General features: G+C 43.8%; 1 protein-coding gene across 1 annotated transcript in view; it reads left to right on the forward strand.

Moving 5' to 3' along the window:
- LOC308372853 (mediator of RNA polymerase II transcription subunit 13-like) overlaps positions 1–6,350 on the forward strand; it is a 94,249-nt gene extending 87,899 nt beyond the window's left edge. Inside the window, exons 25-31 of the mRNA XM_080848197.1 lie at positions 45–187; positions 365–523; positions 1,884–2,048; positions 2,750–2,913; positions 4,097–4,261; positions 4,573–4,685; positions 5,197–6,350. Of these exons, the coding sequence (XP_080704323.1) occupies positions 45–187; positions 365–523; positions 1,884–2,048; positions 2,750–2,913; positions 4,097–4,261; positions 4,573–4,685; positions 5,197–5,329 (1,042 nt within the window). The 3' untranslated portion in view covers positions 5,330–6,350. The remainder of the gene's footprint in view (positions 1–44; positions 188–364; positions 524–1,883; positions 2,049–2,749; positions 2,914–4,096; positions 4,262–4,572; positions 4,686–5,196) is intronic.
- The last annotated feature ends 13,573 nt before the right edge of the window (positions 6,351–19,923 follow it).

Consider the following 19,923-nt stretch of genomic DNA (forward strand, 5'->3'; position numbering starts at 1 on the left):
TTCACATAGAGACATTCATCATCCCATTGTGTTCCACTGTGCAGGTCACGGCGGCCTAAGTTCTCTCCACGCAAGAAAGGCTTGGAGAAGCTGTGGGAGTGGTGCATTGGAATCATCCAGATGACATCGATGCCTTGGAGGATTGTGATTGGTCGGCTAGGTCGATTGGGACATGGAGAACTGAAGGGTGTGTAGTTTGAAGTATTTATAATGATCTTATCACATCAACATGAAGTGGAGATTTTTACCACGACTAGTCCATTCTGACGTGTAATCTCTCTCCTCTCCTCTCTTATTCTCTCTATCTGTCTTTCTGTTTACCTATCTGTCTGTCCTCATTCTCTCTCTCTCTCTCTCTGCTCAGACTGGAGTTCGTATCTGGGGGAGCACTCCCTGCACTCTGTGAGTCGCCAGCTAAGGGAGGCGTGTCGGATGTGTGGCATCTCCGCCAATGACTCGCCCTCCATCCTCAGCGCCTGCCTCGTCTCCATGGAGCCACAGGGGTCCTTCGTGGTCATGCCAGGTGAGGTGCACATGCACACACACACACACACTCACACACAGACCCATTTGCTTACACACAAACACACACACTAAGACACGCACTCTACCCATGATACAACAATACACCATTTATACACTGACATATATACAGGAAAGCAGACAGCATATCCTGTGCCATGTTTATAATTAAAAATGATGTGGCTGTAGCCGGGATGGCCTCGCGGCGATATAAAAGAAATGGAGGCACCAGTTTCTTCTGACACCAAATGTAGCCGGGATGGCCTCGCGGCGATGTAAAAGAAATGGAGGCAGTGTCTCGGATGTTTTTTGGCAATGGCAAATGTTTAATGTCTTTTCCAATAAGGCCAAACACGCCAGAATGAAGAAAAGTCAAAAAGAAAAAGAAAAACTCCAAACCATGCTTCTCAATAACAAAATAAACCATAAACAATTCAGCTACAAACTAAACAATTAACTATCAATCCACAGAAGTTAAGTTTAACAATTTGTCGCACTCAAAGCTGAACAGTAACGTCCCTAAACAATTCAGCACTATATTGCAAACGCAACTCTCCAAAATCGTGAGTAGTTTTCACACCTAGACGCACTCCAAACTAAACATTTTCCTTTCTCCGTCAAACAGGGGTGGGAAGTTGTTCCCCTCTGACCTATCGCTCCAGACACCTGTTCTGCGCCAGCATTTTATTTTGCCGGCCCGAACCATTGCACATCGCAAAATCAATCAATAAAACTATCCGTTATTCGGTTCGTCAATAAATACATTCGCCTATCGTGATACCCACATGTTTACCTGAAGACAATCATTACATCTAATAAATACAAATAATCACACAGATAACGCACCCCTCTCATACCACCAACTTGGCGTGGGCACGTCTGACGTTCCATGCCCAAAAGTTCAAAGGTCCTTTCCAGACTTTCAATCGGGTCGTCTCCTCCGCCCTGTATTTGGAACTCACTATGAACACGCATGGCACGTACTCCACCACTGTACAGCCTTGTTCAACGTTTTTATGCGTTGAAGGGAAGGCCATTTAATCTCGGAATGTTCGGTGTGTATGTCTTTACCGATGCGGTCCTGATCGCGGTGAAATATGCAGTTTGTGTTTGTGTGCAAATAAAACATGTGTGTGTACTGCGCTGTCCAGTGTGTTCGTTTCAGCCGAGGGATGTATTTCCATATTGGTAACGGGCAGCCGCACAGTTACAGTGGAATAGGATAAAAGGTTAAGGTAAAAGGTGATTTGGCGTCATTTTATTATAAAATGTTTTCTGTCTGTGTCTGTCTGTGTGTGTGTGTGTGTGTGTGTGTGTGTGTGTGTGTGTGTGTGTGTGTGTGTGTATTTACCAACCCTCAGATGCGGTGACCATGGGCTCGGTGTTTGGCCGCAGCACGGCCCTGAACCTGCAGACGTCTCAGCTGAACACCCCGCAGGACGCCTCCTGCACACACATCCTGGTCTTCCCCACCTCTGCCACCATCCAGGTGGCACCCAGCTCCTACCCCACTGAGGATAACCCAGGTAGGAACCCCCCCCCTGTCCAGGCACATTCTTGACTTTAGCTGCCTATAAAATGGATCATTTTACTTTGAGGATAAGTGAATACTTTCAATTGTCATTAGTTGGATATGTGTAGTATATGTGAATGTAACACAGAAATAGAAAGAGGTGATTGGACAAAATGTGTTGATAATTAAGTTGGACACCTCAATCCCAATCTCAGGCCAGTCTGAATGTGTAGCTTTAGGCTGAAGCGATTATTACGTGACCAAAAGCCACAGAGCTGTTTACTTTACTACTTTACTACTTTAATATAGTTATGGAAAAGCGATTGCACTTTAAGGAGAACTGTTTTGTTTTGGACATTTAAGTTTTCTTCTATGAAGGCCATAGTAAGCACAGCTTTTTATTCATATGGTAAAAAACAAGACAATTTCCGAGGAATTAGGAAATTAGGAAACTAAATCGAACAGCTGCTTTGAAATATCATCATAGGCATACTGCGCCTCATGACATGCAGTTCACACAGTCACCAGCAGAATGCAGTGTTTACTTAATAAATGGGTCTTTGATTGTGGACTTTGGAAGAATGGAACTGCCTTTGGTTTCGTGCATGTCTGTGGGTTCTGCTGTTTTTGCTATTGTTTTACATTAGTCCACACACAGCTATGTGGCTCTATAACTTATTGCTCTTGTCTCTCATCACTCCCGTCTGTCCTCAGATGACATGTTCGGTCTGCCTTTCCCGGACGAGCTGGAGAACGACATCGGCCACGACATGATGCTGATCACAGGGAACCTGCACCCCTCGCCCAACACATCCCCTGTGCCCTCGCCAGGGTCGCCCTCGGGCATGGGCATGGGTTCCCACTTCCAGCACACACGGGTGAGCAGCTGAACACACACACACACACAAAGACACACACACACACACTTCCACTAATAGACACATATACTAATAGACAAATACAGACAGACAGACACACACACACACACACACACACACACACACACACACACACACATTGCAAAGAGGTCAAGGGCCCAGTTGGTGTCTGTGCTCAGTCTATCTGTGTCTGTAGCAGAACAGAATAGATGAAATTCTCCAAGTATTTCTGTTTATCTCTCTGAGTGTCTGTCAGTTACAAGTAATGCTAATGAATCCACACCCCAGACTTCGATTACGCCTTGGGCCCTAATTTGGTTGACTACTAGCAACTAGCAACAAGCAAAGCTGACCATGACCTTAAGCTAATTTAATAACTTGGCAAAATCATTTTCCTAATTTTATACCGTGAGCAAGATCCTAAGTGTAGACTTGGGTGGGTAAGTGCAGTGCTCCCACGTGCCTTACAATAGCTTTAGTTCTTGTCCAATGTTGCTTTGCTTGTTGTCCGTCGATGAAATAAGGGTCCTTTGAATTAGACTGGACTCGTGGATGTGTTTGGGTGGAAGCTTAGAAGAAGTTGATAAGGTTTATTATTTGCTAATGACTCAGGCTGTGCAGTCAGGGCTAACATTTGTGCAAAATGTGAGGTCGTATTCTTCACATTATGAACATCATTTAAAAAAAATATATAACATTTGTTCATAATGATTCATTGCATGAAAGCCATTTGAAGTCACTATGAGCGCACTGGAATTACCAAGGTCACAATAGGCATAGATATGGCCTTTCATTGTGTGTGGGTAGAGCTGGATATAGGGTTGGCCCTCAGCAGCTGTATGCTTACAAGTGCCTCTCTCACAAGAGCAGAAAGCCTCTAATGGGGTCTAAACACACACACAGGAGAGCTCTCAACAGACTTGACCATGCACACACACACACACACACACACACACACACACACACACACACACACACACACACACACACACACACACACACACACACACACACACACAGCTATACAAACATTTTGAACAGAAAGTTTAACTTTACACAATTAACCATGTGTGTGTATGTGCATATGTGTGTGCGTATGTGTGTGTGTGTGTGTGTGTGTGTGTGTGTGTGTGTGTGTGTTTTGCTGTGTGTGTTGTTGTGTCTCCTTGTGTGTCTCCTCCAGGGCCAGGGAGAGAGGCTCCTGTCGCGTGAGTCTCCCCCGGAGGAGTTGAAGCAGCAGCCGCTGGCACTGGGATACTACGTGTCCACCGCCCGCGCCGATGGCCTGCCACACTGGTTCTGGGCCTCCTGCCCACAAGCACAGAACCAGTGCCCACTCTTCCTCAAGGCAAGACACACATTCATATTTGCATTCAGAACACAATGCTTTCAACACATTCATATTTCCATTTCGTAAAACTGTGTATTAAGTACAGTGTGGTAGTAGTTAGGTTGGGAAGTTAGGTTCGAGAAATTGGTATGCAAGCTTACAGTGTATGCATTGGTGATCGTATAGTTGTAAGCAGGTGTGTGTGTGTGTGTGTGTGTGTGTGTGTGTGTGTGTCTGTGTGTCTGTGTGTGTCTGTATGTGTCTGTGTGTGTCCGTGTGTCTGTGTGTCTCTGTCTCACTCTCGGCTCTCTGCTGTGTTCTCCCTGCAGGCCTCCCTGCACCACCACATCTCGGTGGCTCAGACAGACGAGCTGCTGTCCAGTCAGAGTTCCAAGAAGGGCCCCCACCCGCTCGACTCCAAGACCACATCCGACGTGCTCAGGTACGCCCGGATACCTGTGTATTATATCTGAAAACCGTACCATCTAATCTTGCGCTATTACGGTCATGATAAAGATAACATTTCAGCTGTATTCACCCGCAGCTAAACGGGTAAAGATACCAGACGTGTACAGAATTACAGAGATTACGTTCTTTTTGCCTTTAGGGTGTCATTTCAGGAGTGTTACACTTAAAAAGATTGCCAGTTGTGAAATACATTGGTTTATATTTATTCAGTTAATACTATGTTCTACTGTCAATATGTCTTAAGAGTTGTTTCAATGAAGCATTGTAGTTGTAATTGAGAGTGAAGCCGCTGACTAGGGCACAGGTCTGACCCGGTTCTGGAGCCAGTAATCAGAACCCTGCCCAGCGCAGGTCCTTGATCCAGCTTCTGTCTGTCAACCTTCCTGCTTTAGCCTTCGATGCTTGTGTTTCATATACCGGTTCTCATATGTCATGCCTCAGTATGTCTCATATGCTGTGTCTCATGTTACACGCTGTCTTTGCAGGTTTGTATTGGAGCAGTACAACGCCCTCTCCTGGCTGACCTGTAACCCTGCGACACAGGACCGGCGCTCCTGCCTCCCCGTCCACCTGACCGTCCTCACACAGATGTACAATGCCATCTTCAACATGCTCTAGAGACACACGCACACACACGTAAAGCAGGATGCGAACAACAGAGACATGGACAACAAGCTGCCATCACCGTCCAGAATCCCGTTATGCAGGGATGAAGACATGGAAACGGCCCAGCTTAGTCCCTTTGCCCCAGTACTGCCTCCTATGACGAGGGTCAGAGGGCTGACCAGCCATAACCAGGGATGCCTGCACACTGTCTGAACAAAACGGATGGCAAAGCGGTGTGGAGTTCGCTGTGGTCTGGATGTGTCTGACACAAACACACACACATGTACGCGTGACCATTCCTACAATTCACTACCCTTTAAAAAGAACCACTAATATGCCAACAAGGACAACCCCAGAGAAGGCAAGAAGGTGAAGGATCCCACAGTATTGGTCTGGGCATTCGAATGGAGACATGGACAGATGGCTATGAAGGGTCTAAATCAATGGGTTAATGAGACTTAGCATTATCATATCCTCAAACACTGATTAAGTCGTGTGGGAAGATGGCGGCTGCGTCCTGTCGAGGCTGGCCGATTGGCCGATCGGACCTCTATAGCTGAAGTGTCTACCAAGAGAGGCACTAGTACACGAGTATGGAGATGTCAATCATGTTTGTTTTATTTCCCAAGTGTGTAAGTCACTGTACAGATTGTTCTTAGTGCAGGGCATTCGTTGTAACCCTTGATAAAAAGAAAAAAACAAAAGCCAATGTTTTTTCACAAAAGGCAAACATTCAGTACTAGCACTTTTATCGCTACGATTTTTAGAAGTGACAAATTTATGGTTGTAGATATGAAGACATTGAGTGATATTTGACAAAGAAATTGTGAAAAAGCTAAATTAAAAATGTTTATAGTGTAAAACTGACATTTGCAAAAAATGATGCTATTTTTTAATAATGAAAGTAGGAAAAATTAATAAAAAATAATTTTCCAAATTTAATACAATCGCCTTGTGATCAGAAATGTTGACTAAAGACAGAGTTGCTAAAATTGTTGAGATGCCATATTTATATATATATATATATACATATACATATATATATATAAAAAAGATATTATATCTAGCTGTACAAATAAACATATTATATATATTATACCTCTTGGAAACAGCCACAGATTATGAGGAAAGTGGTGGTTTACATAGAGACTTCTTAAGAGGCAAATACAGTATAAATATTTTATCAAAGGCAATGCATTTCAGTTGGCTCTATGCTTTTAATTTTTTGCGTTTCCATTTTATTGTTCTGAATACAAAATGTTTAACCATTTTTATTTAATGAGTTAAGTTAAAGAACTAAACCAAGCAGGGAAGATATATTTATGAAGTATTTGTCTTCTCCTGCAAAATGAACTTGAAATAGGCAATAGATTTTAAAGAATTGTGTGTATTTGCGCATTAAAAGTATTGTATATTTAACTAATATGCATTATTTTCAGAGGTTGTTCATAAAAGATGTCGAGCAAATCATCAGTTATGGCCTGTTTTGTTTGTTTGTTTGTTTTGGTGTTTGCTTCTTTTCTGTCGCCTAAACCAATGCAATCTGGTCATTTGTAAAATTTCTTGCATGTCTGTAGATACACTTTTCAGCATTCTTTTTTATTTTATTTTAATAATTCTAAAAGCTGTATATTTCATTCCAGTTTGATTTTATTTTATTCTGTGTGATTCCTATGAAGTATTTTTTTGCTGTGTGCTTTTTTACATATCTACACACATACAAATATTATATCAGCATCATTCAGATCCAGCCAAGAGAGAGTATTGCCAAGAATTGTACACTTCAGAGCAGAAATGTGCAAACTTTGCAAAATTTGTTACATCTGCCATCATTTTGAATATCAATCAGATCTAACTTGGGGTAGAGATCTGTATCTTTTACACTCTTTTTTAGTAAATTATTAAATCCTTGAAAAAAATGTCACAGAGTATGTTTCGTCATGTTATAGGTTTTTCTACTTGTAAATTATAACACAGATACCATAGATATACATAACATAGTGTTCCCCAATTTGACTGCAACATAAACAGATTAAGTGTGTGTGTGTGTGTATGTGTGTGTGTGTGTGTGTGTGCGCGCAAGTGCGTGTGCGTGTGTGTGTAAGTGTGTGTGTGTGTGCGTGTCCATCTATGCAAATGAAGTGCAGAATTGCTACTGAAGGTCAGGTTGTTTGTGTAAGTGCTGTGCGGTTAGCTCTGTTGATCCACCAAAGGTGACCGATGTCTCATTTAACGTGCCATGGTCAGACTGGCAACCCTGAGTAAACAGTCTCAGTGGATTGCCTAATCGGTTCTCACAATAAGCCCGATCTTCAGACAACAGCTCCGGGGCCGGCGCCTCTGAAGTGTGAGGTGCTTTATGCAAAACAGAGCGTGCCACATCAAACCAGCGTCCGTGATCCCCGGAGAAATGCGGAGTTCCTGGCTTTGAGGACACACCGGTATTTGATTAAGCACGAAGTGTTCTGACTGACATGGCCTTAATACACTTGCGTTTGCATATCCTTATCTTTCTCCCCCCCATCTCTCTTTTTCTCTCTCTCTGTCTATCTTTCTATGTAAGTAGATCAGTATTCTGGGATGCCTGCCCTAGTTTAGTTCAACCTCACAGTTCTGAGACTCTATACACACAATTGCATACACACACACACATACACAAACATACATTTACTGCTGCAGACACAAACCCAGTTGAGTCCATCATTGACTGCAAATAGTAAAAAGGGGGTTTGTGTGTGTTTGGGGAGGTGGGGTGGGGGTGTCCATTATAAAGACCAGGGTCAAATTAAAGTGGCCATTTTAGAGGGAGGCTGTCGGGAGGAATTTCAATAAAAATGGGGCGGCCTTGGTGACAGAAGGCAAATCCACAGCCTCATCCTCCCTAAAATTATCCAACAAACAGACACAGTTCAATGGAGACGAAGAGCGCCCAGACAAGAGTGCCCAGCAAAAGCTGGCCAGGGCCAGTGGTCATTACAGGGAGGGTGTTTTTGTGATTGTAGAGAGACCTTTCTGTCATGGCAAGGTTGCGTAATGGCTGTTAGAGGACGCACTGCAGGAAGTGCAGTCAAATTGAGGGGTTGCGTGCCGTCCGCAGATGGCCTATTAGCCTCGCGGCTATTCACCTCACTATTTCCCCCAGCTCCTCTTTACGTGAGCCCTGTGTCAACCGTGTGGGTCTCTGCCGCACACTTAACCATTAAAAGTAGGCACCATCTGATAATGAGAAATGCAATTAGAATGGGGTTTGATTCATGCAACATTCATATGGTACTTACTGGCTGGTTGAAGGAATGAATTAATTAATACATATACATACTTATTTGTAATGAGAAATATGTACCAGTGCTAACAGCAATGCATCTTCATCATATTTAGGTTTTAGGTCCAAAATACTTGCAGCATGCAGGCACTGTCTGTCACCAGCAGACACAGAGGCATTGGAAGTACAAGAAATGATGCAAAATGTTTTGAAACACAACGCTGAGAACAACCTTGTTCCTCGAAGCGACCGTGGCCCGTGTCTCACAGACTGCCGAGCCTCTCACCCAGGTAACACAATCCTGTAGCTATGGCAACATGGAGTGCAGAAGCAGCTGTTGGTCTTTGTGTAGCTGCCACACACACACACACACACACACACACAAACACACACTCACACTCACAAGGAGAGCACAGCCAGCTAATTGCTGCTTTCAATTCAGCTCCAAAGGTTGTCTGCACATAGCACAGAACTATTAGGTAGATTCCATACCCAGAACATGAAACACATCGCCTGCCCAGTGCGACTAGCTACTCTCCTAAGGACTCTCCCTTAAAGATGTCTAGGTTTGCACATTACAGAAAGTCTCTGGGTTTGAATACTCTGAAGTATAAAAGCTGTCCTTAATCCAAAATGTTCCCTGTTTGGTCCTATTTTGTACTATTCCTGTTACACTGTATTGGTCTAAAGGATTCTAATCTCTTAAAGCTTTAACTAAACTGTCTGTAGTCTGGCTCCTCAGTGTATTCAAACAGTCTGCAAAGGAAAATAGCAACTACTATATCTGCTTACACAGACAGCAGTTTGTTCTTCTGTTTCCTTTTGTCGTTTGTCTGCCTTAGACTCCTTTAAGGCCTGACAACTAAGCTTTCTGTCAACAACTTCTGTTTTATGTCCAGTCTCTTCAGCATAAGTGACAAATATGCTGAAGATGAAACATTCTGTTGAGGGACATTATTTTCAGGGCACCCTCATAATGTAATCCAACGATGCAATACATTCTTAAATGTGTGCGGCGGCCAAGATAGGTGAACCAATCAATCTGCTGGCCTAGGTGCTGACTGTCTAGGGAAGATAGTATTTGTGTGCTGCTGCACGTGTGTGTGTGTGTGTGTGTGTGTGTGTGTGTGTGTGTGCGTGAGTGTGTGTTTAGGGTGGCAAGCTCGAGGAATACAGACAGATAGAGAGAGAGGGAGGTGGGGGGGTGGGGGGTAGGGAGGGAGAAGGAGGTATGGAAACACTGTCTCTGTCACACAATCTGAACTTGGCATGAACTGCAGCAGCTCCTCCTCAAATGGCAGCCGTGGCGGGTTCACTCTGCAGCCTGCAGTCTCTGGTCCCTGGTCTCTGGCTGGAGGAGCGGCCTGCATCTGTCACGGAGGCTCCTGGTGGCCTGGTGTGGAGTGGTGTGGGCTGGCAGGGTGGGCGCTGTGGGTGAGTGGGTTGTTTTGTGTGTGTCGTGGTGGTTGTGGGGTTACGTGGGTGAGTATGTGTGTGTGGGTGGGTTGGTGGGTGTATGTGTGCGTGTGGAAGGGTGATGATTGTGTGTTTGTGTATGTGCGTGCGTGTGTGTGTGTGTGTGTGTGTGTGTGTGTGTGTGTGTGTGTGTGTGTGTGTGTGTGTGTGTGTGTGTGTGTGTGTGTGTGTGTGTGTGTGTGTGTGTGCGTGTGTGTGTGTGTGTGTGTATGTGATTGGGTGTTTGTGGCAGGTTGAGGGATCACAGGAGAGTCAGTCTGTGTGCGGTAGGTAGGTCAGGGTTGTGCAGGCCTGGTGAGGCGCTGAGAGCAGGCCTCCGGTTTATGGGGTGACAGGGGGCCAAGCCAGAGCTAGCAGGAACACACACAAAGGCCTACACACACTCACACACACATACTCACACACACACACACACACACACACACACACCGATAAGACTACAGACAGATACTCTTTCTCTCATGAACATGAACATGAACACATGAACCCACACACAGATATGCACACACACTCTTCCTTTCACACCTACAAATATACCGATATCTATACAGATGTACACATGGATATGTAAACAGATAAGTACAAACACATACATGTGAACTAACATGGGATTACACACACATACACACACACACACACACATACACACAGAAGCTTTCATGCATGCATGAACACTTCACTCGATGGTCCTGGAGTCTTTTTTTTTTTTTCCTCTAGACATCTGAAGGAAGACATTACCCCCATGGCCCTTCTCTCCAAAGTCCCCCCACCCCTAAGACACACCACCCCTCTTGGAGGTCCAGCTCAGTAGGGGTCAACTGCATGTGTACTCTCTAGAGACCTGCCCTCCCAGTGAGTGGGTGACTGTTGCACAGATCTGAGCCAGATCAGGGCCGCCTATGTCTACTGCTAAGTGGGTTTTTTGCATGTACACTCATGTTAGTGTTCAAAGGGTAAACACAAACAGATGCGTGGGCATGGCACAAGGTAAGTAAAGCTATTCTTTAGAGTGTTAATGGTAGGCCCCCCCAACTATGTGAAGTGTGGCCGAAAAGATTTTTGATGATGAAATAGTTTTGCTAGATCTAAGCCTGGACACACACACACACACACATATATATAGGGAAACACACACACACACACACACATATAGGGGCAGAGAGAGAAAGACCCTGAAAATCAATCATTTCTTTGTTAAGAGATTTACAGTGGAAACGCTGAAACATCTCCTCATTCACAGCAGCCTGTTTGGAAACATCTGAATTGGTGCGGCCGGAGTGCGGCGAGCGCTTTAGCTGGCCACCCTGCCACCATTTGCATAAATAGTTTTTGTTTCGTGGGGCCCCTGGCCCACGCGGCCGAGTCACAGTTTCCCTTCCTGTAAATAGCTCGTTGGAGACTCGAAACATCCTCCAGGCAGGAGACAAGAACCCGGCTTAACACTTCAGCCAAAGTAAATATAGAGCAGATAAAAGCTCTCAGGCGACTTCAAAGGATGGCAACGCGGGGCTCCGCCGCTGCTCAATCAAAACCCCTGGCAAAACAATCTGTCACTCACGCTCGGGAAATGAAACGCAGGAAGAAAACGAGCCGGCTCTTAAGATGCTAATGGCCAAGAGTTGGGTTGGCGCATTTCAAGATGAGGGGCAAAGGCTCTGGTCCACAATAAGATGGAGGAATTTCTTGTGAATTCATTTTTCGCTTAATTCATAAATCCTCTGTTAGTGTGGGAGTGGAAAGAAGAACCATGATGAGTTGGATTCCACCAATTATGGCAAGAGCTGTGATTATTCCATGTTTTGACCAGGGATTAGGAACAGTGGAAATGTTGTGGCTCAGGGGGAAAACAAGCCAAATGACGAGATCTAAATCCCTGAATCAAACCTCATTTCTCAAGCCAGCCATGCGTTTCCTCTCCTCTGGAGAAATCTGGCAGAGTCGACATTTCACAGAGCTTTTCCCAAATTGAAGTACATGGACAGTGGAACTCTGTTTGGTCTTTTTTGACTTTCTGACTAGATAAGAGAGAGAGAAAAAAGCAAGGGATGACACAAAGACAGTGAGGGCAGCACTGTTGTCCACCCATCCAGCAGTCCTGTGTCTCTCCACAAGGGAGAGATGTTGTCTTAAATATCAAAGCAGCAAACAAAGCCGCAACACAGTAGCTCTTGTAGGACACAGTTGGGACACTGCAAGACATAGAAACTCATGTTAAAAATGCCCTAATGACTGATGCATGTTGATCCCCGAAATGCACTTCACATATTTTACTAATGTCCAGACTTAACTGCTGGGAAAACTATTCTATTCTGGCATACGATGAAAATACTCAGAATGTGTTGTGCTTGTGTACTGAACTCTTGGTGAGAGAAAGAAACTAAATAATAATTTCTTTCAGATTTGTTTTTGCTTTGCATGATTGTAAGCCATATCTCGGAGAACAACACCTGCAAAATAATGAGAATATTTGTGTTCAGAACAATCGTTGCTTGACGACATAAATGACTAATAAAATGTAGTTCACAAAATACAACAACATAGTTTAACTGACATAGCCTACAAACATTTAAGGACTAAAGCCTGTGTAGACTCTTATGAATTATAAAAAAAATCAGTCAACATCAGGTATACAAGCTACAATAACAACAAACAGCATATTTTAGTACTTCTAAGCATGCAATGGCCCTAAGCGCCAGTAGACCCAAACATCCTGTTTAAGTTTGGTCAGCAATTTTTATGGCGAAGCAACACTAAAGAAAACAAGAGAGACACTGTTGCCTCGTTGTTGCCTAATGACTTGTTTTAAAATGGAAACAAGCTTACAGTAGCAAGCGCATGGCACTCTGAGCAGTGCGTGTCAGGCCCCGTTGTAGACTACAGAAGCCTGGGCTGAACTAACCATGCCTTAACAAATGTTCCACTGGGATTGGAGTCCATCTTAGAGAGCGACCTCGTCAATGAATGAGAGGGACAAAGAGAGAGACAGGGATTGAAACAGAGACATACTGTAGATAGAGACAGAGACAGAGAGAGAGAGAGGAGAACATAAATGAGAGTGAAACAGAGATAAAGAGAGGCTGACAGAGAATGTGTGTGTGTGTGTGTGTGTGTGTGTGTGTGTGTGTGTGTGTGTGTGTGTGTGTGTGTGTGTGTGTGTGTGTGTGTGTGTGTCTTTGGAGGTATAGTGAAAGTGTGTGTGTCTGCATGAGTGTGTGTCTGCATGAGTTGTGTGTGTGTGTGTGTGTGTGTGTGTGTGTGTGTGTGTGTGTGTGTGTGTGTGTGTGTGTGTGTGTGTGTGTGTGTGTGTGTGTGTGTGTGTGTGTGTGTGTGTGTGTATCAGAAAGCGTAAGGTGGCCTCGGGTGCCATCATGACCAGAGGCAGGCAGAGAAGGAGAGAGAGTATAACCCTACCCACCCCACCCTCTTCCAAAAAACCCCACATTCAACCTTTTTACCTGCACATTACGCCGCTCTTCAAAGCCAGCGGCCCCCTCGGAAAGCGCCTGTAATCTTCGTCATCAGTCACCATTTCTACGCAACAGATGTTTCCCACTGTCAGTGGGGCTGCCTGCGCGGCGCGTCTGACACGGGGAGATGGAGAGCTGGGTGTGTTTAAACAGTTGCACATGGACACTCTCCTGCCCCTTCGCCTTCACCATTACAGAGGGGAAATATACAGCAGGCGCATGCCCCTCTCAACGCCTCATTCCAGCGCCGTGCAATCACCACTCACTTCCCCCGAGTTGGTAGCATTTAAGCCCCAAAACACACACACACACACATACACACAGAAACATCATACACACATTAAGCACTCTGAGAGTTGAGGGGGGAAAAAACGAGGAAGCTCTGGATAAGCTTGAGCCTTTGCCTGTGGATTGTGGTGTTTTTGTTTTTGATTTCTTGGATGACTATGAAGGGAATGTTTAGCATTTCAATTTGGTTTGAGTTTGAGTTTTTTATATACGGAGAGTTGGCAGATCACAAATGCGTCAGATATGTTCTCTGGTCATTTTAGACGCCTGGTGATTTCCCTCTTTGGTAATTTGGCCTCTGATGGATGCTGGAAAAAAGGAGTTTGGTTTCTGTTTAACTGTGGCTGCGGTTACGCCGAGCGAGTGATGGAGAACAGCGTTTGTCTCCACAAGGCATCAAATGTCAGCAGTCTGCTCTTAAGTCACAACTTACCATACTTGAGTTTCTTGATAAATAGCTTTGCATTTGAGTATAACTCAAGTAAATCTGCATTTTAAAGAAAAGCATCCTAAATGTATTCTTTAAAAACAAATACATTAATGAAAAAAACACAAAATCCCTGGGAAACATCAAAAGACAGAGTCTGAAGTAGCATATAAGCTTCTCAGTAAACTTAAATTGCATTATATGCGTGGCTGCATTACTTCCAAGCCCGGGGATACAATTAAATGGTCTAGTCATTGATTCAACAACCGAGGATGAAGATAAATAAATAAATAAAATAACAGGAGCAACGGAGGTAGCCGTTTTTTCTTCCCACTCTCCGTGCAACAAGAGCAGAAGAAAGGCTTTGGTGAGACCCCTTAAATACCTTTATAATCTGTTTACTTTCAATTAATCTGGACAGAAATACGATTTAAACATGGCGTCTTCTTTATTTCGATAATGTGATTAATCCAAATACGTTAAATTAATTGCTTCCATTCTGAATAGTGTTCTGTGTGTGTGACATTTTGTGTATATATACGTAAGAATTTATTTCAAAACAACTACATTTATGGAATGAGGAAAATGGGCTAGCTGTTTTGTACATAACGCACATGTTTTGGGGGAGATTAATTTATGATTATAACTTAATTATTGTCTAGGCCTTCACTGAGCTAAAATATCTGTTTTTATTCAATTGACATTATTTATATTATTAAAATATCATGTTACGCCGAGAGTAAAACATCACCAAAATGACGGAAAGACATTAATGCCAGGCGCCTCTTAAACCTTAGAAGCAGATTGAAAACCTATTTATCTTGGACTTTAGCGGTTAATTGGAGAAGACAGGTTTTCAAGCAAACTCCGAAGGTGAAGTATTTGTACTTGGTGAAACTATCTTTACGGTGAAAAAATGTTCTCAAACTGTTTTAACATTTCCTTTCTTTCCCAGTTAATGTCTTGCGGAGTGCGCCCGGGTGACAGAAAATTGGTGGGGTCACACAAGAGGAGATTGTAGCTTTGTGGTGAGGGGAAGTTATTGTAACAATTTTCCGACACCAAGCCCATTTTTCTTTGCACTTTGCGAGGAAAACGCAGCCAGAGCTTTGATTTTCGGTTTCAAAGCAGTGTGGCGATTTGCATGAATCAAAATAGTTTGGCCAGCTGCAGCAGTTCACACTTTTTAAGTCAAAATGGCTTTTAAACAACTTGACAGTAGTGGAACGCGACAAGAGTTTTTGTGTGATTTTGTAATTCTTTCACAGTAATGTTATTAATTTAGAATAACTTCTACGAAATTTAATCGCGACTATTCACAATTGTATAACCTCTGAACACAATAGAGGAGTGACATCAGTTTTAAAAACGAGTCCATGTATAAGAGGACGCAAAAAACAATTTAACAAAAGTCACGTTTATACATGTCTTAGCAGCAGCCCACCTAACTGTCTATATACATATTTACATATATATTTTTTAGCCGTATATTACAAACAGAACGATACAGTCCTGTGAGGGAGATGGAATGGAGAACACGCAAATATGATTGTTTCATGAGCTCTAAATAACAAAGCAAATTGACGTCCGACCACTACATGGCGCCAAACATCCGTATTAATATGAATCATGAAAATATGAATTCCTTCATAGGGTCCCCGATAAAAAAAAAATGTTTAACTTATGGTCGTACATCCTTTTAATTTAGTTTCTATTTACTGACTACTTAGTGGCACATGAAAAGACTCCTTCAAACAATTGGGCTTGCGCAAATAATGTGTCATTCGTCCGTTTTAGATTGACCGTAGATTGCTTTCTCAAAAGTAATAACAGTGTTGACATAAAGTGTCAATACAAATACGTAAAATGAAAAATCGACATAACAGGTAGATAGAAAAACTACAATGACAGATCATACAATTCTGATCCATACTCCAGACTACGCCTGAATAGACGTAGCCCTACACAACAATTGATCTCTTAATGTGAAACATTTTTAGTTTTCCCTATATAATTGCATATTGGCGGGATTCTTCTCCCTTGGTAATACAATCACTATGGCAAAACAACAAATCTACACCATTTTCTCCAAACCACCTTCCACAGAATCCCCCAACCTTTTTGGGTTTACAGGATTACTAATTCTCAGAGATTATTAACATTTACAATGAAAATTGTTAGGCTATAAAATCTGATAAATCATTAAGTTTTCCACCAGTGATGTATGTCGGAATGGGTATGATGTATTTAAATACACAGACAATACTTTTGTACAATACAATAATGTAATACAATTATGATTATTTGCTGACCAAAATATGTGTTGCAAAAATAATAGCATACCAGTTCAACGGTGAAGGTTAAGTACATAGTAGTGATGCATGCTGTGCTCAAGCACAACAGGCAGGCGAAACTCATCAGGGTCACCCAGCTCTGTACAGCATCGGCTCTTGATGAGACAGTTTCCACACAGAAAGCCTTACAGTGCAACTGCTTACAATCACTTTTGTGTTATTCCTGAGCTTGTTGCATGAGTAGCAAGGTCTTCCATTATTTCAATGTGGAACCATCAAATATGAACTGAGCAAAGGACAATTACTAGCGCTTTGCATCATAGATAAGCAACCTTGTCTTTAGTTGAACGAAATTGTACAGCTCTTTTTCTTTTCCTAGAAATGCTATCTAGGACCTCAGCAATCAATAGCAACTTGGCCTTCATATCACATCAGAACTTACGCACATATCATACAACAAACATGGCCATGAATAGGGTCTCTTGTGATTATTGAGGGTTGTAAATAATCATTCTTTCACTCACATCAATGTAAATATGTGGCGCTTATGTGTGTGGGCCAAACACAAACGTCTGAAACCAGACCAGGCATACACAAGGCCTTGCTGTCCTAATGCAAGAGCACGTTTGATCTCCCAAATGTTATCAACATACCCATCAAGGCCTTTGACCACCAGGGCCTTAGGTCCTCTGTTGTGTTGTAACTAATCTCCCTAAATAGCAGGTCTTCACTTTGGCCACTGCTTTTAAGCTTTTTTTGATGATAGGTTTCACTCCGTCCCCTGGATACACAAACCTGGATAAAATGACCTCCACTGCTAACCCCCTGCCCCAAACACACACACACACACACACACACGGTCCCAAAAAAAAAGAAAGCTGGTCTTAGCCTTGTTTAGCACACACACACACACACACACACACACACACACTCTTCATTGACTCTGTGGCAGTACCCTGACCCTCCAACTCTGAGGGCCTCTCTCTAAATCTAATTAATCCTCCGCTTCATCAGGCTGAGAGATCTGGCTGGGAGGGGGGGCGGGGGGTGGGTGGCGTATTGGCATCTTACTTCTGATTTATACTTTGTGCTCGCCACTGTGGCTGGCACCAATATTTGAAATGGCGGCTGTTTCATTAAAACCCATGCAAAGTACATAGTTTTCCATCTCGTTGTTTGTCTGGGCCCTGCCAATCGATCCACGCCTCAGTATTGTCACTTTATTACGTCGATCATTTATCAAGTGAGTGTGTGGCATCGACACGTGATCAGGTTTGAGGAAAGCCTTGGCACACAGCTGATGGAACTGATTCTGGTAAAATGACACATATGTGCATATGAGAGGGTTGGCAAAGATGCCATCTTTGCTGTGTCTTCTCTGCCTCATCTAATACATGTAATACGTAAAACACGTATACGTCTTTATATGAATATACAGTAAATATGATGATATATATAATTATATTAATAATATTTCCCTGCTTCTTTGTCCTGTGCCCTCTCGCTCTTTCTCTGTCTTTCTCTGTCTTTCTCTGTCTCTCTATGTTACTCTTTTCTTTTCTCTCTGTCTTGCCATGAAGTGTTTGACATGAGATGTGCTGCTGAAACCTGTCATAAAATGGCATTTAACACTCAGCTACGCAGCCAGTTTCCCTCTGTTCCAACAGCAGCAACAGACCTGGGCCAGATGGGGACTGGTTCTGGGGCCCGGTGAGGACCAGGGTCAGCTGTGGTTTGGGTGCCAATTTTGGCTCGTGCTGTGGATGGCAGCGGCGGTTACGCATCAGTGTCCGTAATGAGCTGCAGTGTCTGTAGTGAGGTGCAAGTGCAGACAACGCGCTGGGAGAGGGAGAAAGAACCGGAAATCACCCCAGAAATGGGGGGCATGAGTGTTCACAACAAAATAAGAAGAACAGAAAAGCTCCTTGAGAGCTGCACAGTGAGAAGAGAGAGAGAGCGGAAAGACGGGAGGGGGATAAAAAGGGCTGATATAACGTGGGGGTCACACACAGTGAAGAACAGCAACACCACCACAACCATTCTCGTGTACACCCACACACACACACACACACACACACACACACACACATACACACACACACTGCCAATGTCATTTTTGTCCCTTTTGTGGACCACTCATAGATGAACCCCCACTCCCCCCATCGCTTTTGTCACACAAGCTGTTTACCGTCAGTGTGAAATGGTAAAATGCAATCAATTTCTGCTGAGGGCAAGCAAAGCTTTGTGTCAGAGCGCCATTGTACGGCAAGGCCAGCAAGAGAAAGAGAGGAAGAGAGTGAAAGAGAGAGAGAGAGAGAGAGAGAGAGAGAGAGAGAGAGAGAGAGAGAGAGAGAGAGAGAGAAGAGCTTTAGTGCTGCAACTCAGCAGAAAGCCAGCCTAATGACCCCCCCCCTACCCCCCCCCCCCCAACAACACAGAAGACAGGCACCACTCTTTATAGCATGCCACACATCAATGTAGTCTTCCCATTCAAAAAGAGAAATAACCTTTTTATGTCCCATAATCTATATCAACCCTCTCACCTCCAGTGCAGAAATCAAAGCCTCCTAAGCACCCCACCCACCCCACCCCCACGACTCCCCTCCTCCACCTTCCCAGCGTACCTTACACTCTCACTTCAGCGCTAGTCCGAGATCAAAGTATGCAAGCAGAGTTACAGGGGGAAATTTATAACAAACGCCCAGACGCCGCAAAAAAAAAGAGCAATGAAGAACAGAAAAAAAAGAGAAAGAAAAGCTGAGAGGGTGAATGCAGCCTGGCTTTTATTCTCAGCACTGAGGAATAACCTCTTCCACCGACTGCAACATATATGGCCCCCCCCCCCCCACACCACCGCCTCCACCCCATCCCCACCCCCGCCATCCCGTCCCCATCACTATCAGCGACTGCAGAGTGACCAGGCTCACTGTGTCACTGGGGCTCCAGCACAAAGAGAGACAGGAATAAGTGCTGGGATTTGTCAGGCAGACGATTGAAATCAATTAGTGGACAATAGCACACTGAAAGCAGCTCTGTCATAGCATAAATGAAGCCAGAGCATAGCACTTATTTGGCCCATCTATTCACTGGTGCACACAGACAGACACACACACACACACACATGCACACACACATGAATACATGCCACATGCACACCAACACAAATGTACAGCTACCCTTGCATGCATACTTGTATGAAAAGACAAGCTCACACACACACACTCACTCACTCTTTTCATCTCACTGCACCAGATGTAGATGGTCATCAATGTCAGTTTCATGGTCAAACCCCCACAGGACATGTATTTCTTCCACACATCACATCAGCATTGTAGCATAGCACAGCTCTTACTGTGTTTGGGTGTGTGTGTGTGTGTGTGTGTGTGTGTATG

This window comes from Sprattus sprattus (assembly GCF_963457725.1).
Source record: "Sprattus sprattus genome assembly, chromosome: 11".
Classification (NCBI taxonomy): Eukaryota; Metazoa; Chordata; class Actinopteri; order Clupeiformes; family Clupeidae; genus Sprattus; species Sprattus sprattus.